Source organism: Gossypium hirsutum, chromosome D01, assembly GCF_007990345.1.
Source record: "Gossypium hirsutum isolate 1008001.06 chromosome D01, Gossypium_hirsutum_v2.1, whole genome shotgun sequence".
Lineage (NCBI taxonomy): Eukaryota > Viridiplantae > Streptophyta > Magnoliopsida > Malvales > Malvaceae > Gossypium > Gossypium hirsutum.
The window spans coordinates 5,570,004-5,588,131 of NC_053437.1; the positions used below are offsets into that span (position 1 = coordinate 5,570,004).

The window sequence follows — 18,128 nt, forward strand, 5'->3', positions numbered from 1 at the left end:
AATCGGCAACACCGGTATGTATCATGTAAAAAATACGCACCTGAAAAGTATGAATACGACACCAAAATAAATTAATATATAACTTCTTTTTTTAAAAGATTAAAAAAGCTGGAAATCAAATTTAAAGCTGAACTTCTGACTAACCAATTATGTCAGTGGCAGGCCATCAAGTCGATGCCGCCACGACATTGTCGTGACCAATTAGTCACAAGTTCTACTGATTTTTTTTTTTTACTTTTAATGCTTCTTTTAATCTTTTAAAAAATAAAAAAGAAGAAATTGTATCGATTTATTCCAATGCCGATTGCATGATACATATCAGTGTTGCCGATTGCCCTGGCGGCACCAAAAAAATATATTATTTTTTCAAAACTAATCATCAATGTAATGATTGGTGGCAGCTGAAGTTAGTACAGCCGATTGATCAGACAACGCCACTTTTTAGTGTTTAATTTACCTAATTTCCTAAATAATGCCCCTTGTTATCCCATTTCAAAAAATTTTTAATTTTTATATTATTTAGGTAAAAAATCCTTCAAACCCTGAAATAACGTCCTTAGTAAGGTTAACCATGAACCTTGAAATGATACCTATGCAATACTTATTTTAAAAATGCAGGGATCAAAATGCATTCAACACTATAAAATAGGGACCTAAACAGTACTTTTACCAACAATTTACAATTAGAAACAACGAGATATATATTGATAAGATTCGAGCTCACAAATCCTTTAGGTGAAGACGAATAAATATGGAACTAGCTGTTTCCATGGTGACTGATGTTTGGAGTTGGCAAAGTTACACTAAGACGATATAGTTTCTTTGATTCCCAGAAAAAAAAAAGAAAAAAAAAACAAATAAAAGATCTAAAACCCATGGTGCAGGCTTAGTGTTTATTTCATAGCCAACTATAAACAGGGTCCATCTGGTATTCTATCAATACCTTGTATAGGACACTTTGAAACACTTTTATATTCTCGAATAAAGTAACCATGTCCCCTAAATATTACAACATTTGCATGTGTTTGTGAATATGTCTTTGAATTCAACCCCCCCAAAAGAAACCCCATAATTTTTAATCCAAGAAATTTATATCCTTTCATTCATTATATATAATATGTTATATTTCCATTGTAGTTTCAGAAGAAGAAGAAGAAGAAGAAGAAGAAGAGGAAAAGTGAAGGGTTTATTGTTTGTTTTTAGCTTAAAAAAACCAGGGAACAGCTTTGAATTGTAAGTTGATTCTACCCTTTCCTTATTTTCTAACCCTAACCCCAACCCCGTATTGTTTTGTCTGCTTTCTCCCCCATGGCCCCATTCTCCATTTCTTTTTCTTCAGAGTGAGTGTTTGTGAGTGAGTGACTGTGATGTGTTTTAAAATATTAGTGAGAGAGAGAGAGAGTGTACTCTTTTTTTGTGCTGCCTGTCATGGCACTACAAATCCCACGTTTTCCTCAGTCTGCCTTTACCTTCTTTGTTCATCATAGTTTCTTCAATTAATTTCCCTTTTTTTTCTTCTTTTCTTGTTCAATATAATTGTTTGTGTTGTTTGATAATATAATTATACATTTACTTTGGGTAATTCTTACTCAAGTTTGTGTTTTTTTTTTATTTGTTGTTCTTTTTCTTTGTCTTCGTCTTAAACTTAATTCAAAAGGAAAAAGAAAAAAAGTAAAAACCAGTTTGGTATCAGGGAAAATAAAAAAAAATGTCAAGCTCCCACAATTCTGCACCAGAACAACTCTGCTACATCCCTTGCAACCTTTGCAACATCATTCTTGCGGTATTTAATTCTGATCCTGCATATATATTAATAATGTTTATATATATATATTAATCTGACTTCATATCATCATCATGATGTCAGTTTCTTTTACTGCTAGCATAATGGCTTTGTATAGTTGCAGGTGAATGCTTAGGTCTTCAATTGTTCAATATCTAAATAATAAGCAATGTCCTAGTTTCTAGTTTTTATTTTACATTAAAGACCCTAACTTTCAAAAGTATTATTTTTCCTTTTATCTTCTTCTTCTCTATGTTACTAAGCTTAATAGGAGAATCTTATTTGATGAGTTTTCTTTTATGTAATTATTTTAGGGTTTTCATGCAATGAAGTCAAGTCACTATCCTAAGACTTCCTTTCTCATTCTTTTGCAGAAAAAGTGATAAATTCTCTTCATATTTTTTTTCTTTTCTTTTGCAGATCTTACCCTGTGATCTGAGAGAAGTTATTTAAAAAAAATATGGATCTTAAATTCATTTTTTTTAAAGAAAGATGTAGTGAAAACAAGCATGTGATGATAGATTTGCTGATATATAGAATGAAGATGACATTTCCTTCATATTTTTTTCCTCTGAGATTACCTTAACCTTTTCCTTATTAGAATACACTACACTACCTGCCTTGGGGTGTTTTTTTTTCTTTTGTAATGACAAAAAGCTTCTCTTCTTTTTTTGTTTAACTGATCATGGAAAATGAAAGGGACCATCTCAGTTGTCTTCCTCAAAACCCCCATTTTCATGTAGGAAAGAGGTTTTTTGAACAATGAGAAAGTCCAGGGGGCAGGCAGTGTTGAGTATTGACTACCCTAAAAAAATGAAAAAATATAAATAAAACAAAGCCCTAGATACTGTACTAGTTGGAAGTTAAAGAAAAGCTCTATATACTTCCAAAAACATTTTTTTTATTTTCTTTTTGCTTTGGAAAATCTTAGAACTTTATATGAGTTCTTGTTCTTCAAACACCTACAAGTTTTAATAAGCAAATGATTTGTATGTAAAAGGGTTTATAAGCTAAAATTTTTTTACATGATTTTTGCAGGTCAATGTTCCATGCAACAGCTTGTTTGAAACAGTAACAGTCAGATGTGGGCAGTGCTCCAATCTGTGTTCGGTAAACCTGGCAGCTTCCTTTCAATCAAGGGCTGGAAAAGATGTTCAGGTTATGATCATCATCTTTTTCTTCAATATTTTTTTCTTGTAGATCCAGTTAGGGTTTCTGGGATTTTATCTCTTTCCAAGGAAAATCTCTGTAATTTCCCATGGGGCCTTGAAATCTAGGGTTGCAAAGCCCCAAAGAATAGTTTATTTACAAAGCATATTTTCTCAGATCACTCAAAAAACCCTAGGAGCTGCTCTAAGGACCCATGATTAAAACCAAATTCCTAAATATTCTTTTTCATAGGTCAGGATATAGTTAGCTAATTAGGGCAAATCAAAGTTTCAGGATTTTCCATTCTTTCATTGAGCCTCAATTTCAAAAAATTTCAATTCGATTTTGATTGGCAAGAATTTTAGGGTTTGTAGGCTTTGGTCACTACACAAAATTTTCCTTTTTCTTAGGTTTTGTCTTCTATTGTACCAAATATAAAAGCCTCAGTTTTTAGATCCCAAGGATGCTATTTTATATATATATATATAAAATATCATATATGTGTATATATAAATATTCTGTTTAACATCAATCTTGGTTGCTTCTGGGATGTGGGTGAAAGTTATTTAATTCAGCACAATGAAACTATTTTTTATTGATTTAGTCACTTCAGTGTTGTTTTTTCCTTTGTTCTTTCTTTCTTTTTAGCTCATTTTATGGGGAAACTAAAATCTAAAAAAGGTTTCTGAAGAATATATATCTGAGAAAAAGCAAATGGATAATGCTAAGTTTTTGCAGACAGAAAACTTTGCAAAACCATTGATCATGCTTGTCCAATCAAAGAGATAGATCCCAATCTAATGCTTTAAGTGGAACCTAATAAAAACTTTGAAATGTGATTAAGGTCATTCAAAGCTATTAATCAACATTATAATAATATACTTTTTGCATTGATTAATAGAGAAAATTGCTTCATTAGTGCCACAGGATACTCCATACATTGATTTAGGGATCTTTGAAAGAATTAATCTTTATCTATCATAAAACAAATATAAAAGACACCTTAATATGATTAACTATAGTGATTTTATACCTGTATGTTATGATATTATTTTGTGGTTTTCAATTTTTCCGTCCATACTTTCGATTAATCTTGATAGCGACTGCATTTAGATGAGATAACCGAAATTGCGTTGTGACTGCAATTTAAATCCAGAACATAGTTAATTGATGTTAGTTTATTAATGGTTTTTAGGTGCCTAATTACACATCATCGGAGTACAGAATTGACTTAGGGTCTTCCTCCAGGTGCAAGAACAAGTTACCAAAGCGAGCAACAACTATAAACACTACCACTCAAGAAAGGGTTGTTAATCGACGTGAGTATCCTTGCATTATTATTTTGTGTTTAATTTGTGATTCATTTTAATTTTAAAATATACATTTCATGGACTTTTTTCCCAGCTCCTGACAAGAGGCATAGGGCTCCTTCATTGTACAATCAGTTCATCAAGTAATAGTGACTGTAATTTGATCATTAATTATGTTGATTTTTTTTTTGTGCTCTATATTAATAACCTCTAATCTTTTGGGATGAAAATGGGGGTATGTTTATAGAGAGGAGATTCAGAGGATCAAGCTGAACAATCCTGATATCACTCACAGGGAGGCATTTAGCACTGCTGCTAAGAATGTAAGCTCAATATTAGCTTTCATCATAAAAAAAGAAGAAGCATAGTCTAGTTTGAACAATCCAGATATCACTGACAGAGTTTTGTGTTTGTGTGATTTGGGGTTCTCAACTACAGTGGGCTCGCTTCCCTCACATTCATTTTGGACTGATGCTGGAGACTGACAATCAACCTAAGCTGAATGATGTAAGTACTAACTTCCATTCAGAAGCAATGCAAACTATATAATTATCTTTTCTTTTGTTTCACTTATTGGGGAAAATTATGGGAAGGAGAAATGAATGGACACTGATATAAATTTTTTCTTAAAAACATTATCTCCAACTCATCATAGTGAAACGAGTTTCTTTCAAATGTATGTCACGATTTGATTCATAACTACTATTAATTTGCATAACTTAAATATAAGGATGGTGGAGGGACCAAAACCATAATTTACATACACATTTATTTGGAACTCAATTAGATCTAAAACCAACAACATTAAATTTTGTTGAACATGCATGGGCTACTTCAATTTTTGTGTTGATTCACCCTTTTTTTTTCCTTTGAATTTTATAATGCAGGACTCAACTGAGCCATTCCACCAGCTGCTTAAGTGAATAAATGGCTATTGATACTTACTAAAATATGTATGCTGTTGAAATAAAAGGCTTTCGTTATGAGAGCTGTATCAACTTATAATTTGTTTGTTTAAATGCACTTTGCTTTATTAATCTATGTCATGATTGATGTTATTATATATATATAAGAGTTTTGATGCATACATTTCATTTTTCTCTCATAAAAATTATAGGTACGTAATGTAAATTTGGTATTGGTTAAAAACTTTAACTAAATTTTTCACCAAATTGAAAACTCTTTATACAACTAAAAAATATCTATGATACAACACAAATTTAGAATTTTATTGGGTTTTTTTTTTTTTAAATGTGACAACTTTGAGATTCTAGGTTTACATCATATCTCTTCTCTAAGTTATAAATAGGAGAATAATGCACTTTACCTTACTTGAATATATGTCATCTTGCATTGACAATAATGTTTATTCCAATCCAGGGGTGTAACTAGAGTGGTTGGCAAGGCCCTGGCCCTCTTAAAATGGAAAAATTTTCATTTAGATTCTTTAAATTTTTAAAAATTTTAAATTAGTAAAAATTAAATTACAATTTGACCCCTTAAAAATGATCAAAATTTGATTTAATCTTTTAAAAATTATAAATATATAGGCTATTAAAATGATAAAATTACTTTTTATTACCGTAAAACTTACAATTTAATAAAGAAAACTATAGAAGTTGACATTTAAATTCTAAATGTGAAATTGTGAGAATCATTTTGGATTAATTAGATTAAATTTACAATTGAAACAAATGTACCACTGTTTTAACAAAACTATTGTTTTATTTATTAACAAATTGATTAATACAGTAAAATTTTAAATTTTAAATTTTGAAAAGAAATTTTATTTATGGATGAAATTTAAAAAAAAATCAAACAAAAAATAACAAAATGACAACTCAACAGACTCAAAATTCAAAACACTGACAGGGCATAAAACAAACATTTTAGGATTATCGATTCAAAGGGACCGAGTCAAAAATTAAAACAAATCCCAAATCTCACCAACCCCCGTTTGATCACCGCCAATCATATTTTGCCACGTCACATTGTCTCCCTATCTTATTTGTCCCTCTTCGGTTTCGCTCACCGCGCTGTTATTCTTGCAACCGTCATCATTTTTATCCTCCATTTATTTTTTTCGTTTTTTGTACCCTTTTTTTTTCACATAAAATCCCCCTTTCTGAATCTCTTCTCTCAAAAGTGTAAAAGGAAAAATATAAAAACAACAGAGTCTTTGAAACGATGTCGTGTTCGTCTCCGATGAGGAAAACCTCGTGCCTTTCACGTAGGTTCTCGAGATCATTGAGACTGTCTGCCAGAACGGCGGCGTTAACAACAGTCTCGACCAGGGAGAATCACCTGGAGTCTTCTTCTACATCATCACCGTCTTCGCCGCCGCCGTTGGCGGAGGCTGGAGGGGATTCATGGTCGACGTTGCTGCCGGAATTGTTAGTTGAGATCATGGAGCGTGTGGAAGCGAGTGAAGAAATGTGGCCTGACAGGAAAAACGTGGTTTCGAGCGCTTGCGTATGTAAGAAGTGGAGAGAAGTTACGAGGGAGATCGTTAAGGCTTCTTCTCAAAATAGCGGCAAAATCACTTTTCCTTCTTGTCTTAAGCAGGTAATTTATTTATTTTTATTGAAATTGAAATTGAAATTGAGATATAATTTCGTAATCTGATAGTGTATGTAAGTATCATTAAGGTTTCAAATATTTGTAATTTAGGGTACTTTAACTTTTTTAGACTTCAAATGTTTGCGAATTGGAATGATTTGTGGGGAATTGATGTAGAATTAGTCTTTATTTTGGTTCATTTGTTTGAGTTCTAGTTATGGTAATGTCCTTTACTGATAATTGTTATTGATAGATGCATTTTGTTCTTGGTATGTAATTTAGGAAATTATTTTGTGCTTCTTATCTGTATATTGGGTTATTTGGGGGGAAATGTGCTGGGTATAGAGTTTCAAAAGTTGAATCAAATAACATTTTTTGAACCTTTATTGGTGATTGGAAGTTAAACTTCATGCATGGTCAATTTTTAGCATAGCATGGTTTACGTCTAATAGAAATGACACTTTTTTTTTTCTTGTGATATATAAGGAAATTATCATTTGAGGGTTAGAATTGTTTTCTGGGCACTTGCAATAATCAGAAAATAACTTATTCAAAAGTCTCGCAAATTGGGGAAAATAACTTATCCTGAATGTTGAATTTTTGTCTTTTGCGATCTTTAAATGTATTAGCTTATTGCTATTGGTTTGAAGTGGAGTTTTCAGAATTTGAGCTGCTTGATGGTTACTGGTTATGAATATGAAATGCATTTAGGATTTACAGTTGTCAATTGATGAACAAGTTCATAAGTTTTGGGGCTGATGGTTTTGTTCCCTTTCGCTAATGCAGCCTGGTCCACGGGAGTTTCCTAACCAGTGTATTATAAAGCGAAACAAAAAAAACTCAACATTCTTCCTTTATCTTGCTCTTTCACCATGTAAGTACTTTTTTCTCTTTTCACAAGCAAAACATGATAAGATGCGTAAATTAGTCTGATATGCTGTAATACATGCTGACAAATGGGTTAAAAGGGACATAATTCACTTTGTCAAAGCTCCTTAATTAACTTTTGACTTTTATCTGGGTAGGTTCAAAACTGTGGACTTTTGACCTAATACCTTTGCCTAAGTCAGTTTGACTTGGTCTTAACCTTTCAGATAATGATTGTCAATTTGCTTAATGGTCTTAGACACCCATTGACTTTAAAAGGGCAATGAGATTTCATCATCTGAACCTGTCTATTCTATACATGGCACATTGTCATCTTAGATTTGGGCTTTTAACGTGATGATATCGATCTGCCCACTATTTTCTCTGGAAAACAATGTATGGTGGCAGTTGTTAATTTATTTTACTAGAACTTGTCCACTCTTTCTTGTATTCAGTAATCGAAGGGTGTCAGAGAGGTCTCCTGTGCTGGGTTCTTGAATTATATCTTCAGTTCTATTGACTAATAGCTTCTATTAAACTGAGAATTCATTGCTACATGCAATCGGGTTTTCTTTTTTTTCCTTTTTTAAAATTTTTTTTTTAATAGTGTTGTTTTCCAGAATAGCCTTGTAATAAGCATAGCAAAATAATCATTATGTGGCTTCTGAGAGAAAGGATACGGGTTGGTAAACAATTTGATATTTATTAAGTCTCTGGTCTCGGTAGTCTTCTTTAGGTGTGGTGGTATTATCTTCAAATTGATGACAGGTTTATTTCTGACAAGAGGTATATGAAGCTATTGCTCGAGTCATAAGGATCTGATATTGTAACCTCTTTACCCCCAACTCTCTCTCTCTCGGGATGCAAACTAGTGATATTTTCTTTCTGGAAGCAGCAACTTTGGGCAATGGAAACATGCAAGGATAGCAATCATTTGTCTCTTTTTAGTTTTACATTTAACAGTTCACTGACTACCGAGTATAATATCTTGTTACCTTTTGTTTATATACTAAGACCTCTTTGCTATTCAATTTTAGTTCTTGAGAGCATGCCCATGTTAGCCAATCTTATTAGTAGTTCTCCCTTTTTGTAGCCAACATGCAACTGGATGATGCTAGCTGTTAGTGGTTGAAATTACCTTATTTTAATCTTTTCCTGATGTTTGTCAGCATTCACCGAGAAGGGGAAGTTTCTATTGGCAGCACGAAGATATCGACATGGTGCTCATATCGAGTATTTTATATCCCTTGATCCAAATGAACTATCTCAAGGCAGTAATGCCTATGTCGGGAAGTTAAGGTACGGCACTCATGATTCCCTTTTTTTTTTTTTGGCCAAATGGCAGTCATGAAGTTTAGTAGAGGTATTTTGTGATGTCTCTTTCTAGAACTCTGATTACAGGATCTCCTCTTTGAATATATTGCATACGGTTAGTGGCAGTGAATTTTTAAAGGATCTTTGTGGAACAATATTTATGATGCTATTACTTGTCTTGATGCAACAAAAATAGAATGCTTTATAGTTCAGATTAAAATGTTAAGCTGACACACAAATTTAAAATCTTTGCAGTTCGGATTTTCTAGGTACCAACTTTAAAATCTATGATAGTCAGCCACCGCACAGTGGCGCTAAGCCCTCGAGCTGCAGAGCAAGTCGCAGATTTGCAAGTAAGCAAATCTGCCCCCAAGTTCCAGCTGGCAATTTTGAGGTTGGACAAGTGTCTTACAAGTTCAATCTGTTGAAATCGAGAGGTCCTAGGAGGATGGTTTGTTCAATACAGTGCCCTTTGCCGGAAGATATGGCTGATGAGAAGTATTTAGATGACATCAAGATGAAAATGCCCGAGCATGCCTCATCCGGTCATACAATTTTGAGGAACAAAGCTCCAAGATGGCACGAACATTTACAGTGCTGGTGCTTAAATTTCCACGGTCGGGTAACTGTAGCATCCGTGAAAAACTTTCAGCTGGCTGCAACTGTTGAAGAGAGCCAACTGGGAGGGAAAGAAGAGGAGGAAACCGTTCTCCAGTTTGGTAAAGTAGGGGATGATACATTCACCATGGATTATAGGCAGCCCTTATCGGCTTTTCTCGCTTTTGCCATCTGCCTTACAAGCTTTGGTACAAAATTGGCTTGTGAGTGATTTTACTATGTTTATGTACTATCATATACATATATATGGTAACAAGTTGTGCTACATGTTTTAATATAATATTTTTTTTTTCTTAAATGTCACTTGAAAAACGTTTGGAGAGCCTTGGCTTGGTGAGACAAAATCAAAATCATGTACATGTTTTCTCTTTGTATCTAATAACATTTGCTGAAATTATTGGTTTAAAAATATCTTTGGACTTTTAGTTGCATCAACATGCAAGTACCTTGTGTAGTTTCTCATGTCTTGAAATTTGAGGGCAGGGTTTGGGAATTGAATAGGAAAAAAGCATTTCTTTGGAAATGGTGTTCATAGGGAAAGTATCGACAAAAGCATATGATTTTTACTTCTTGTTTGGTATTATTAACTCTTCCTTTTGGTATTTTATTTGCACTCGAATAGTTGGAACATTGCATTCAGGCCGCCATGTTTGTTGACAAGTTAGAAGCTCCTGGTAAAGAGGTTTCCAAAATTGATGGTTTTCTGTTGAAATCTTCTAAGGAAAAGGCTGGATATGAGAACCAAATTTCTTTTAAAAGAAGAATATATCATAGTACTTCAAAATTATTATTAATTACAACTAACTAGTTCTCAATTCTCAACTTCTTTAATTAGGTTTTTAAAGTATCAATATCGTATTAATTAGATTATTTGGTTAGTTTATTAGTCAAGCCATTTAAACATTTGTGCCTAAATTGCTTGGACAACTTAAATCTAACATATTAGGAAAATGAAAAAATAACCCTACTAAATTTTAATGACATGGTCTCTATTCTTAATCAAAAAAATTATTCTTGTAATCCATATGAATGTGTTTAAAATTTGTTTTATAGTAACGTTTGGTATGATAGACGAGGTGGGGCCTATAGCTCAAAGGATTAGAGCACGTGGGACAGATGAGGGAAGGAAGAAAGATTTCTGATCCAATGGATGCTTGAAAGTGAGGTAAGCCAATCCCATGAGAAGAGTTTGAGCTGAGCTACTTTAGCTAGTAGAAAGCAATTAGCGCCTATCGTAAAGGGTATTAGGTTCTGAAAAAAGACCTGAAGATCAGGTTGTGAAGATGAAAAACTTTTCCTATTGATTTGAGTGCCGATATTATCGTTTTGTAAAATATTAAAGGTTGACAATGTACGGGTACGTCAGTCTGAGAAGTTTTATTTACTTTACTTGAACTTTAACTTTCTCTTAAGAGTTATTTTTCCATAAACATGGTAAATTGGGAAGTTAAAAAAAATATTGAGACAGAAGTAACCCTATTTTTCTCTATTACTTCAACGGATTTTTCACAAATTTTATTCCCTGATTTTATTTTATTTTTTCTAGCTACAAACTTGATTTTGTACTTGTATATGTATGACATACTTTTTTTTTATAGAATATAGGTAGAATTGTTCTACTTTAAGTTGTGTAGGAATTTTAAGATAGATCACCTATGGTTTTACACTCCTATGATTTAATTAATTGTAGTTTTGCTTCAAATAATACTTGAAATTAACTTTTTTATATTCTATGAGTTAATATATGCATTATTATTGTTTAGAAAATATATGCAAGACAAATTTTAAATAATTTTGCTTTCAATTAAAATTATAAATTTTAAAATTATTAATTAAATTTTATTATTAAATATTTAATCTAAATATTTAAAATTAAAATTTATTATAAAATTAAATTCATGAATATTATCTTTATTTAATAAGAATAAATTCGTTAATTATTATTATATTTTTAAGAAAGTAATTGGTGAACTAAACGTGAGAATATATCTTCCATGAAATTTTAATCAATATCTTGAAAGAATCACATTCGTAATTATCACATTTCAAAGCATATTCTAGTGACATCATACATAAAAAAGTACTAAACACTACATATCATTTTAAATTTGATTCACATTATACTCAAAAGTAAAATTTAATACTAAAGCTGACAAGACTAATAAAAGGACTTAATTGATACGATTTGCATAACTTAAAATTTAAAGATCCATTTAGAATCTAAGTATGAGAATATCACATACAACTAACCCAAAAGTGTGTTGAATACAAATAGAGAGTCCAAATGACATTTTTTAAAAATAAAAGAAATGAAGAGTGTGGAATTACAAAGCAAACCTTCACACCTTAAAGTATGAAGCAGCCGAGCAAGTTTCATGAAGTTCTCTACAACATTTTGTTGGTTTTTAAGAGCTATAATACAGTTACAACTACAGATTCAATCAATTAACCAACAAACAGATCACATATTCACGAGGGGAAAAAGACATGTTCCCTAGATTCCGAGCACAAAATTCCAATTGCAACAAGTTTACGCCAAAACAAATTTATTGGTGTTTCTAATTGTTGAAACCATCATCTGTTCAACAAAGGAGTGTGTCTTACTCTAATTTCACAAAAGCAAAACATAAATAGCACAGAGAATCCCTTGCAACAGTCAAGAACACACTTCATTTCATCAGTCATAGTCATAGTCAGTCTTCAGATAACATCGAAGACGCTGTTATTACATGCGAGCCATAGTAACAGTAGAGCGCATTTATTTACATCACCATTTTTTAGGACTCAAGAACTGGACACCATATTCAACTTCTGTTTGATTAACGACAAGACCCTCCTCACTTCTTCCCTCTCAGCTTTGCACCAAGTGCCCTCTCGAGTTTACCTATAATCTGTTGGTTAGGAATAGCTTTTCCGGATTCGTACTCTTGTATAATCTGGGGCTTTTCATTGATCATCTGTAAGATAACAAGAAAGATTTAACGAAAGAACTTAACAATAGAGACTCATAACACTCTCGGGGAGTGCACATCATGCATACACATAGATAAATGAGAGAGACCTGAGCAAGTTGAGACTGGGTGAGTTTCTTCTCCATTCGAGCATGCATGATGGCTTTCTTCAGTTCAGTTGGCACTCGTTCATCTGTTCATCAATTCAAGCACAGATCAAAGATCATAATAGAAACACTGATTAAAAACAAAGGTGTACAAAAGTTTAAAACTGATGAAAACATATGGAGCAAGTAGGGCGGAGAGGAACACATACGGTAATCATATAAGCTAAACAAACTGATCAGAGGCCAGGATTAGGATCTTATCATAATAGCCAATTATGTAAATAAAAAAGCATCTCACTTGTTATATGAGATTGAAGGAAACTACAAAAACATGTAATCAGGTAAAATTGATAATCACGAAAACAATATGTAGATAAAATCATAAAAGCATAATTGATCTTCCAAAGCAATCGAAACATCTTAACAATGCATACATAGATGCATTAAAAACTTGCATCAGTTCCTAAACTCGAAAGAAAGAGGAAACCAAATGATACACAAGTATACTCACAAGACAAAGAAAGGCTAATCGAGACACCTTAACAAAGTACACATAGATGCATTAGAAACTCATATCTGTTCCTAAACTTACGAAAGAAAACGGATATCAAAAGACACACAAGTATACTTATTAGTAAAAATAAATTCACAAAAGAAAGAGAAGATAATCAAGACAATTTACAAAGCATGCATAGATGCATTAAAAGCTCATATCGGTTCCTAAACACACGAAAGAAAGCAAAAAGCAAAAATCAAAGGGCACACAAGTATACTTATTAATAAGAATAAATTTATAAAACCTCTCTATCCCCAATGATATGCAAAGTTTTTTCTTATTTTTTAATAGCTTAGACTAGTAAGACAAAACTACTAGTTAAAGAGGATTACATATTCTGAAACATACTTTAAAATTTATATCAACAATTACTTTGGTAGCATACAAATATTAAAATCCATCAGAACACACAGATTTATAGACAAATGATTTTATTACCGTTATTTAAAAAAACAATACATTCAAATTTAAAATTATCATTCTCTTTTGAGAAATAAATTGGGAATATCATACATAAAAAAATTCATTTATAATTCAGATATAACTTAGTTATAATAGGGTAAATAGAAATTTAAATGCAAGGGAATAAAATATTTCTTACGAGCAAGATTTTCAGTTTCCTCATCAAGTTTCCTTGTATTCAAAGTAGTGCTACTCGATGCTGCCTTGTTCGTCCCAGCATTCGCTGCAAAATTCCCATCAACAAAATTAGATTTTTATTATTCTCTATTTTCACTAAAAACAAAAACCCTAATCGATATGATAAATTGTCATCTAAGTTAGGTATTTAGTCCGATGATCTGACTAAACGCAGTTTTCCCAAAAGAAAAAAGAGTTAAAAACTGAAAAGGAAAAAATTACATTTCTTGACGGATTCGATCTCGGCACCAGCTCGACGGGCGGCGTTAACGACTTTCTCATCCTTCTTGGTGGCAGCGTTTGGGGGCTTTTTCCGAATAACGACGGGCTCCCAGTCTTGAGTTAAAGGTCCGATTCCGGCCATTTTTCTTTTGTAAGCTCTGAATTTGGTCGATTGGATGAAAGGAAAAAGGAAGGAATAAAAAAAAGGAAGAGAATTTTTCTTCCTTGGTCAGAAATGCAGCAAAAAAGCAAACGGGCTTCGTCTATTTATATGAGGTATTATCCCCATTTACTATTAACTATTATTAGATGACGTGGCAGTTAATCACTTAAAGTTAAAAACATTAGTTGGGCTTGAGTTCTGATTTGGGCTAATGTCCAAAAATTCAGATAGATTTGTTTATAGGTAAGATTTTTTTTTAAATTATTAAATCAATTTTTTTAATAATTAAAATCATAATGAAAATTTTAATTTAATATTTTACCCTAATTCTTTTTTTAGAACGCTTTAATCTTTACTCTTTAAATGTTAGTTAAATTGTTTTTCAATACTCTTTATTTTATACTATATTATAGAATTAACATCTACCGATAATATTTATATAAAATCATAATAATTAAGCAAACTAAATTGACATTTAAATAATCATTTTTTAGACAAAATCATAATAAAAACTTATTTATTATAGATTAATATGAATAATTAAAGACACATTTTATGTACTTTGTAATGAACTGACTTTTTCCGTTGTCAGAAAATGCTGTTTTAAAACTCCATCTTCGTAAACCGAGTCCGTAAAAGTAAAATAGAAAGATTTATGGAGATAATATGAAAATATATTAAAGATTGGTTAAATAATTCAACCGAGAGAATTATTAATTAAAGCTCAGAATCAGTATTAAATTTTAATTTAAAAAATGCTTGGAGACCTAGTTAGCAATAATTTAGAGGACCAAAATAGTTATTAAATCATTTTTGTTTTATAAGTTAGTGGGAAATGATGGTTTATTTAATGAAATTGCAATTCAAAAATATAAAATAAGATTAACTAAGTAATTATCATTAACTAGTTTAATTAAATACTAAACTAAGTATATATGGCAACTTAGTGGAATGAAAGATGAAGTTTCAAGGTGAGATGGTAAGAGTCTCTCCTATCTTAACTAGTGGACAAAGGTTCAATCTTCGTCCCGGGTATGGAGCAACTTTAAAACTCATGGCCAACATTTACCCCCTTAATGGGCCTCCACAATACGAAGAATTAGTTACTGTGCTTGCTCCGATAGATACTTTGAACCATTAATTTTCAAAGGTAACCAAGCCTTTTTCTTTGATTTTTATAAATTCTTGATCATCAGAGTTTAATCTAGCTATTCCATATGTTAATTTGATCAATTGTTAGATGTTTATCAAACTGCCATTAAAATAAAATTGATCGTTTTGAGCTCGATTTGAAGAAATTGGTAGCTAATAAGCTTAGCTTATGATAAGGACTAAGTTAGAAATTAAGTTAAATTTGTTAGATAACTTTGTAATATTAGAGACTAAATTGAAAACTCATGAAATTATGTTGTAGATGAAAAGTATAGGATCCCTAATGAAAGGTTGTGAAATTTAATTTTGATCCGATGTTAAATATGGAATATGTGTATCGCGAGTATAGAGACTAAATTAATTAAAATACAAAATATGTTGGCTATGTATTTTAATGTGATTGGGATGTGAACTGACATTGTTTTATAATTGCATTATTGAACGTAGCTAAAGAGTAAAGACAACGACGGGCCTCGCGAGGGAAAGATGAGAGTCGTAGATGAGTGACAAATTCAATTTGTACTTGTAAGATTTATTTTCAACATATATACATGATTGTTGCATATTAGCTATTAAGATAAAATCATTACTTGTCTCATGAATTGATTGTGTTTGATGAAATTGAATGTCGAAGATTGACTTGATTTGGAACATAGTAAAAACGAGCATGATATGAACATGTTAAATGATTCGTAATATGAATTGATGATGGGAATTATATGAAACTATGATATTAAATATGTAATGATCTGTTATTGAACATTAGTTACCCTATTAATTGTTCAGGCAAAGTCAAATATAATTGGCATGCCATAGGATTAGATTGTGTACGAGTTTATACTTTGATCTTTTTGATGATGCACTAGTGTCACGGACTTAGAATTTTTCCACGCGATCTGTGCGGCCTTAGGCAGTTTCTTTGCTTAAAAAACGCCTAAGTTAGCCTAACTCGCAATGATAACGGATTCAACAGTAAAAACACCTAAGTCAGCTTAATCTCGCAATGATAAAGGATTCAACAGAATTCCCTCAAGGCACCCACGAAGAACAGCAGAAGAACGAAGTAAGAACGAACTTTGAAAGATGAACAAAAGCAATAACGCTTGGGAGAAAAGTTTGAGTGAACACTCTCAAAATTCTTATTAACAACTGAATGAATTACAATGAGCAAAGAGGTCTCTATTTATAGTTGAGCCTCAAAGTATATGAATGGCTACAATTAAAAGCTGTATACAATTAGAACTCTAAGACACAATTAGAAGTTGTATACAATTAGAACTCTAAGATTACATAATCATATCTTCTTGGATCACTTTCCATATTTACCAGGCTCTTGAGATGGGCTTTTAATCTCTCCAGGCAACGGGTCAATTTGGTTGGGCCAAATGACCTTCCTCAAATATGATGGATCGCACAAGTTTGTCACGGTTGCGTGCTCCCATGCGCAACCCATGACACTAGGTGCTAGTATGATATAAATAGTGCTGAGCGTTAATTACTTCAGTCTTTCCGATGATGCACTAAGTGCAAGTATGATATGATAGCATTGAGCGCAAATTACTTCGGACTTTCTGATGATACATTGAGGTGCCAGATTGATGTGTTGGTTGGATAATCCATGTATCCATCTTGAGCCTGAGTTCAATTAATGGGGATTATAAAACATTAACTTGATGAATGATATTTCAACTGAATCATAATATGAAATGGTACAATATGTGTATATATATGAAATGTATCAAATAATAGCATGTGAAATATCATACGAACCGATTTAAACGAGCTTTGGTATTGAACTTTGACAAAATTCGATGTGTTCCCCTATTTCTTCACTCCTTTTCAACATTATAAACTTGGAAAACTATTATAATAACTTACTATGTAAATTGATTTTGCATTAAGTTCATAAATTTTGATATTGATTATATTTGATCTAATTATAATTTATATTTTAATTATTAAAATAATAATTTTTAATATTAAAACTAATAAAATTAAAATTAATGTTTTGACATTAAATTTAAAATTTGAACAATATATTAAAATTATAATTAATTTTATTTATTATTAATGTGTACATACAAATTAAGTTGAATTCTAATTCCAATTCTTTTTTTTTTGGAATTATTTTTTTAATATATTCAAAATGAATTCTTAAGATATAGTATCCAATAATTATTCAAAATTAAATGTACCAAATAATTATCATTTTAATATAGTTTTTTTATGAAAGATTATTAGTATAGTTAACTATCTTATACTTTGTTTTCCCCTCAATTAGTTAATTTATAAAAGATTAATAGTAAACCAAAATTAAATGGATTCAACTATTATCGATCGGGTTAGGATCAAAATTTTAAAAATCGAAAAGTTCAGGATTAAAATTTATCAATTCAGAAAGTATAATAACCAAAATTGACCAAATTATAATATATGAGCTAAATTCACAACTTAAGCATAATATAAAGACTATAACAAAATTTGACAAAAATAGAATTATTCTTTTACCCCTTATTCAAACTTAAAATAAGTATTTTATTAGGACACTTTTTTTAATTAATATATATTTTATATCCATCTTCAATTACATTTTAATTATAATTTAAACTATTTAATTTTATCAATTTAAATGTTTCTTATTTAAACCAAGAATAATTTGCAACATATGTGATGGTCCACACATACATTAAATATTTTTATGAGAAATTAAATATTATTATATTAAAAATAATTAAAAA

At 31.3% G+C, this 18,128-nt stretch overlaps 3 protein-coding genes across 5 annotated transcripts; 2 read left to right on the plus strand and 1 right to left on the minus strand.

Annotated features, from left to right (window-relative positions):
* Positions 1 to 734: 734 nt before the first annotated feature.
* Positions 735 to 5,327, plus strand: LOC107943058 (axial regulator YABBY 5). 3 transcript variants are annotated; one of them, XM_016876786.2, is made up of 9 exons: positions 735 to 928; positions 1,138 to 1,233; positions 1,658 to 1,783; positions 2,822 to 2,941; positions 4,128 to 4,251; positions 4,337 to 4,385; positions 4,490 to 4,565; positions 4,681 to 4,749; positions 5,130 to 5,327. In XM_016876786.2, exons 3-9 carry the CDS (start codon positions 1,709 to 1,711, stop codon positions 5,163 to 5,165), a joined length of 549 nt encoding a protein of 182 aa, XP_016732275.1. In that variant the 5' UTR covers positions 735 to 928; positions 1,138 to 1,233; positions 1,658 to 1,708; the 3' UTR covers positions 5,166 to 5,327. The 3 variants fall into 3 exon arrangements, with proteins under 3 accessions (XP_016732275.1, XP_016732276.1, XP_040942794.1); XM_016876787.2 differs by having other exon boundaries at positions 739 to 928; positions 1,694 to 1,783; XM_041086860.1 differs by lacking the exon at positions 735 to 928 and having other exon boundaries at positions 1,035 to 1,233; positions 1,694 to 1,783.
* Positions 5,328 to 6,280: 953 nt separating this feature from the next.
* Positions 6,281 to 10,009, plus strand: LOC107943062 (tubby-like F-box protein 7). Its single transcript, XM_016876791.2, has 4 exons — positions 6,281 to 6,807; positions 7,588 to 7,675; positions 8,838 to 8,967; positions 9,238 to 10,009. Exons 1-4 carry the CDS (start codon positions 6,430 to 6,432, stop codon positions 9,809 to 9,811), a joined length of 1,170 nt encoding a protein of 389 aa, XP_016732280.1. The 5' UTR covers positions 6,281 to 6,429; the 3' UTR covers positions 9,812 to 10,009.
* A 2,234-nt stretch (positions 10,010 to 12,243) lies between these two features.
* On the minus strand, positions 12,244 to 14,339 carry LOC107943063 (multiprotein-bridging factor 1a). Its single transcript, XM_016876792.2, has 4 exons — positions 14,076 to 14,339; positions 13,816 to 13,899; positions 12,662 to 12,744; positions 12,244 to 12,557 (listed from the first exon to the last, which is right to left on the minus strand). The coding sequence occupies exons 1-4, from the start codon at positions 14,215 to 14,217 to the stop codon at positions 12,438 to 12,440; spliced, it is 429 nt and encodes a 142-aa protein (XP_016732281.2). The 5' UTR covers positions 14,218 to 14,339; the 3' UTR covers positions 12,244 to 12,437.
* Positions 14,340 to 18,128: the final 3,789 nt, after the last annotated feature.

Bases quoted from the DNA above. Each gene is read 5' to 3' on its own strand.
- LOC107943062 (XM_016876791.2), top strand. From the start codon at position 6,430: ATGTCGTGTTCGTCTCCGATGAGGAAAACCTCGTGCCTTTCACGTAGG. The intron at 7,676-8,837 runs GTAAGTACTTTT...GATGTTTGTCAG, and splicing joins TTATCTTGCTCTTTCACCAT to CATTCACCGAGAAGGGGAAG. The intron at 8,968-9,237 runs GTACGGCACTCA...AAATCTTTGCAG, and splicing joins GCCTATGTCGGGAAGTTAAG to TTCGGATTTTCTAGGTACCA.
- LOC107943058 (XM_016876786.2), top strand. From the start codon at position 1,709: ATGTCAAGCTCCCACAATTCTGCACCAGAACAACTCTGCTACATCCCT. The intron at 1,784-2,821 runs GTATTTAATTCT...TGATTTTTGCAG, and splicing joins TTTGCAACATCATTCTTGCG to GTCAATGTTCCATGCAACAG. The intron at 4,252-4,336 runs GTGAGTATCCTT...CTTTTTTCCCAG, and splicing joins AGAAAGGGTTGTTAATCGAC to CTCCTGACAAGAGGCATAGG.
- LOC107943063 (XM_016876792.2), bottom strand. From the start codon at position 14,217: ATGGCCGGAATCGGACCTTTAACTCAAGACTGGGAGCCCGTCGTTATT. The intron at 13,900-14,075 runs GTAATTTTTTCC...GGAATTTTGCAG, and splicing joins GATCGAATCCGTCAAGAAAT to CGAATGCTGGGACGAACAAG. The intron at 12,745-13,815 runs GTAAGAAATATT...ATTGATGAACAG, and splicing joins GGAAACTGAAAATCTTGCTC to ATGAACGAGTGCCAACTGAA.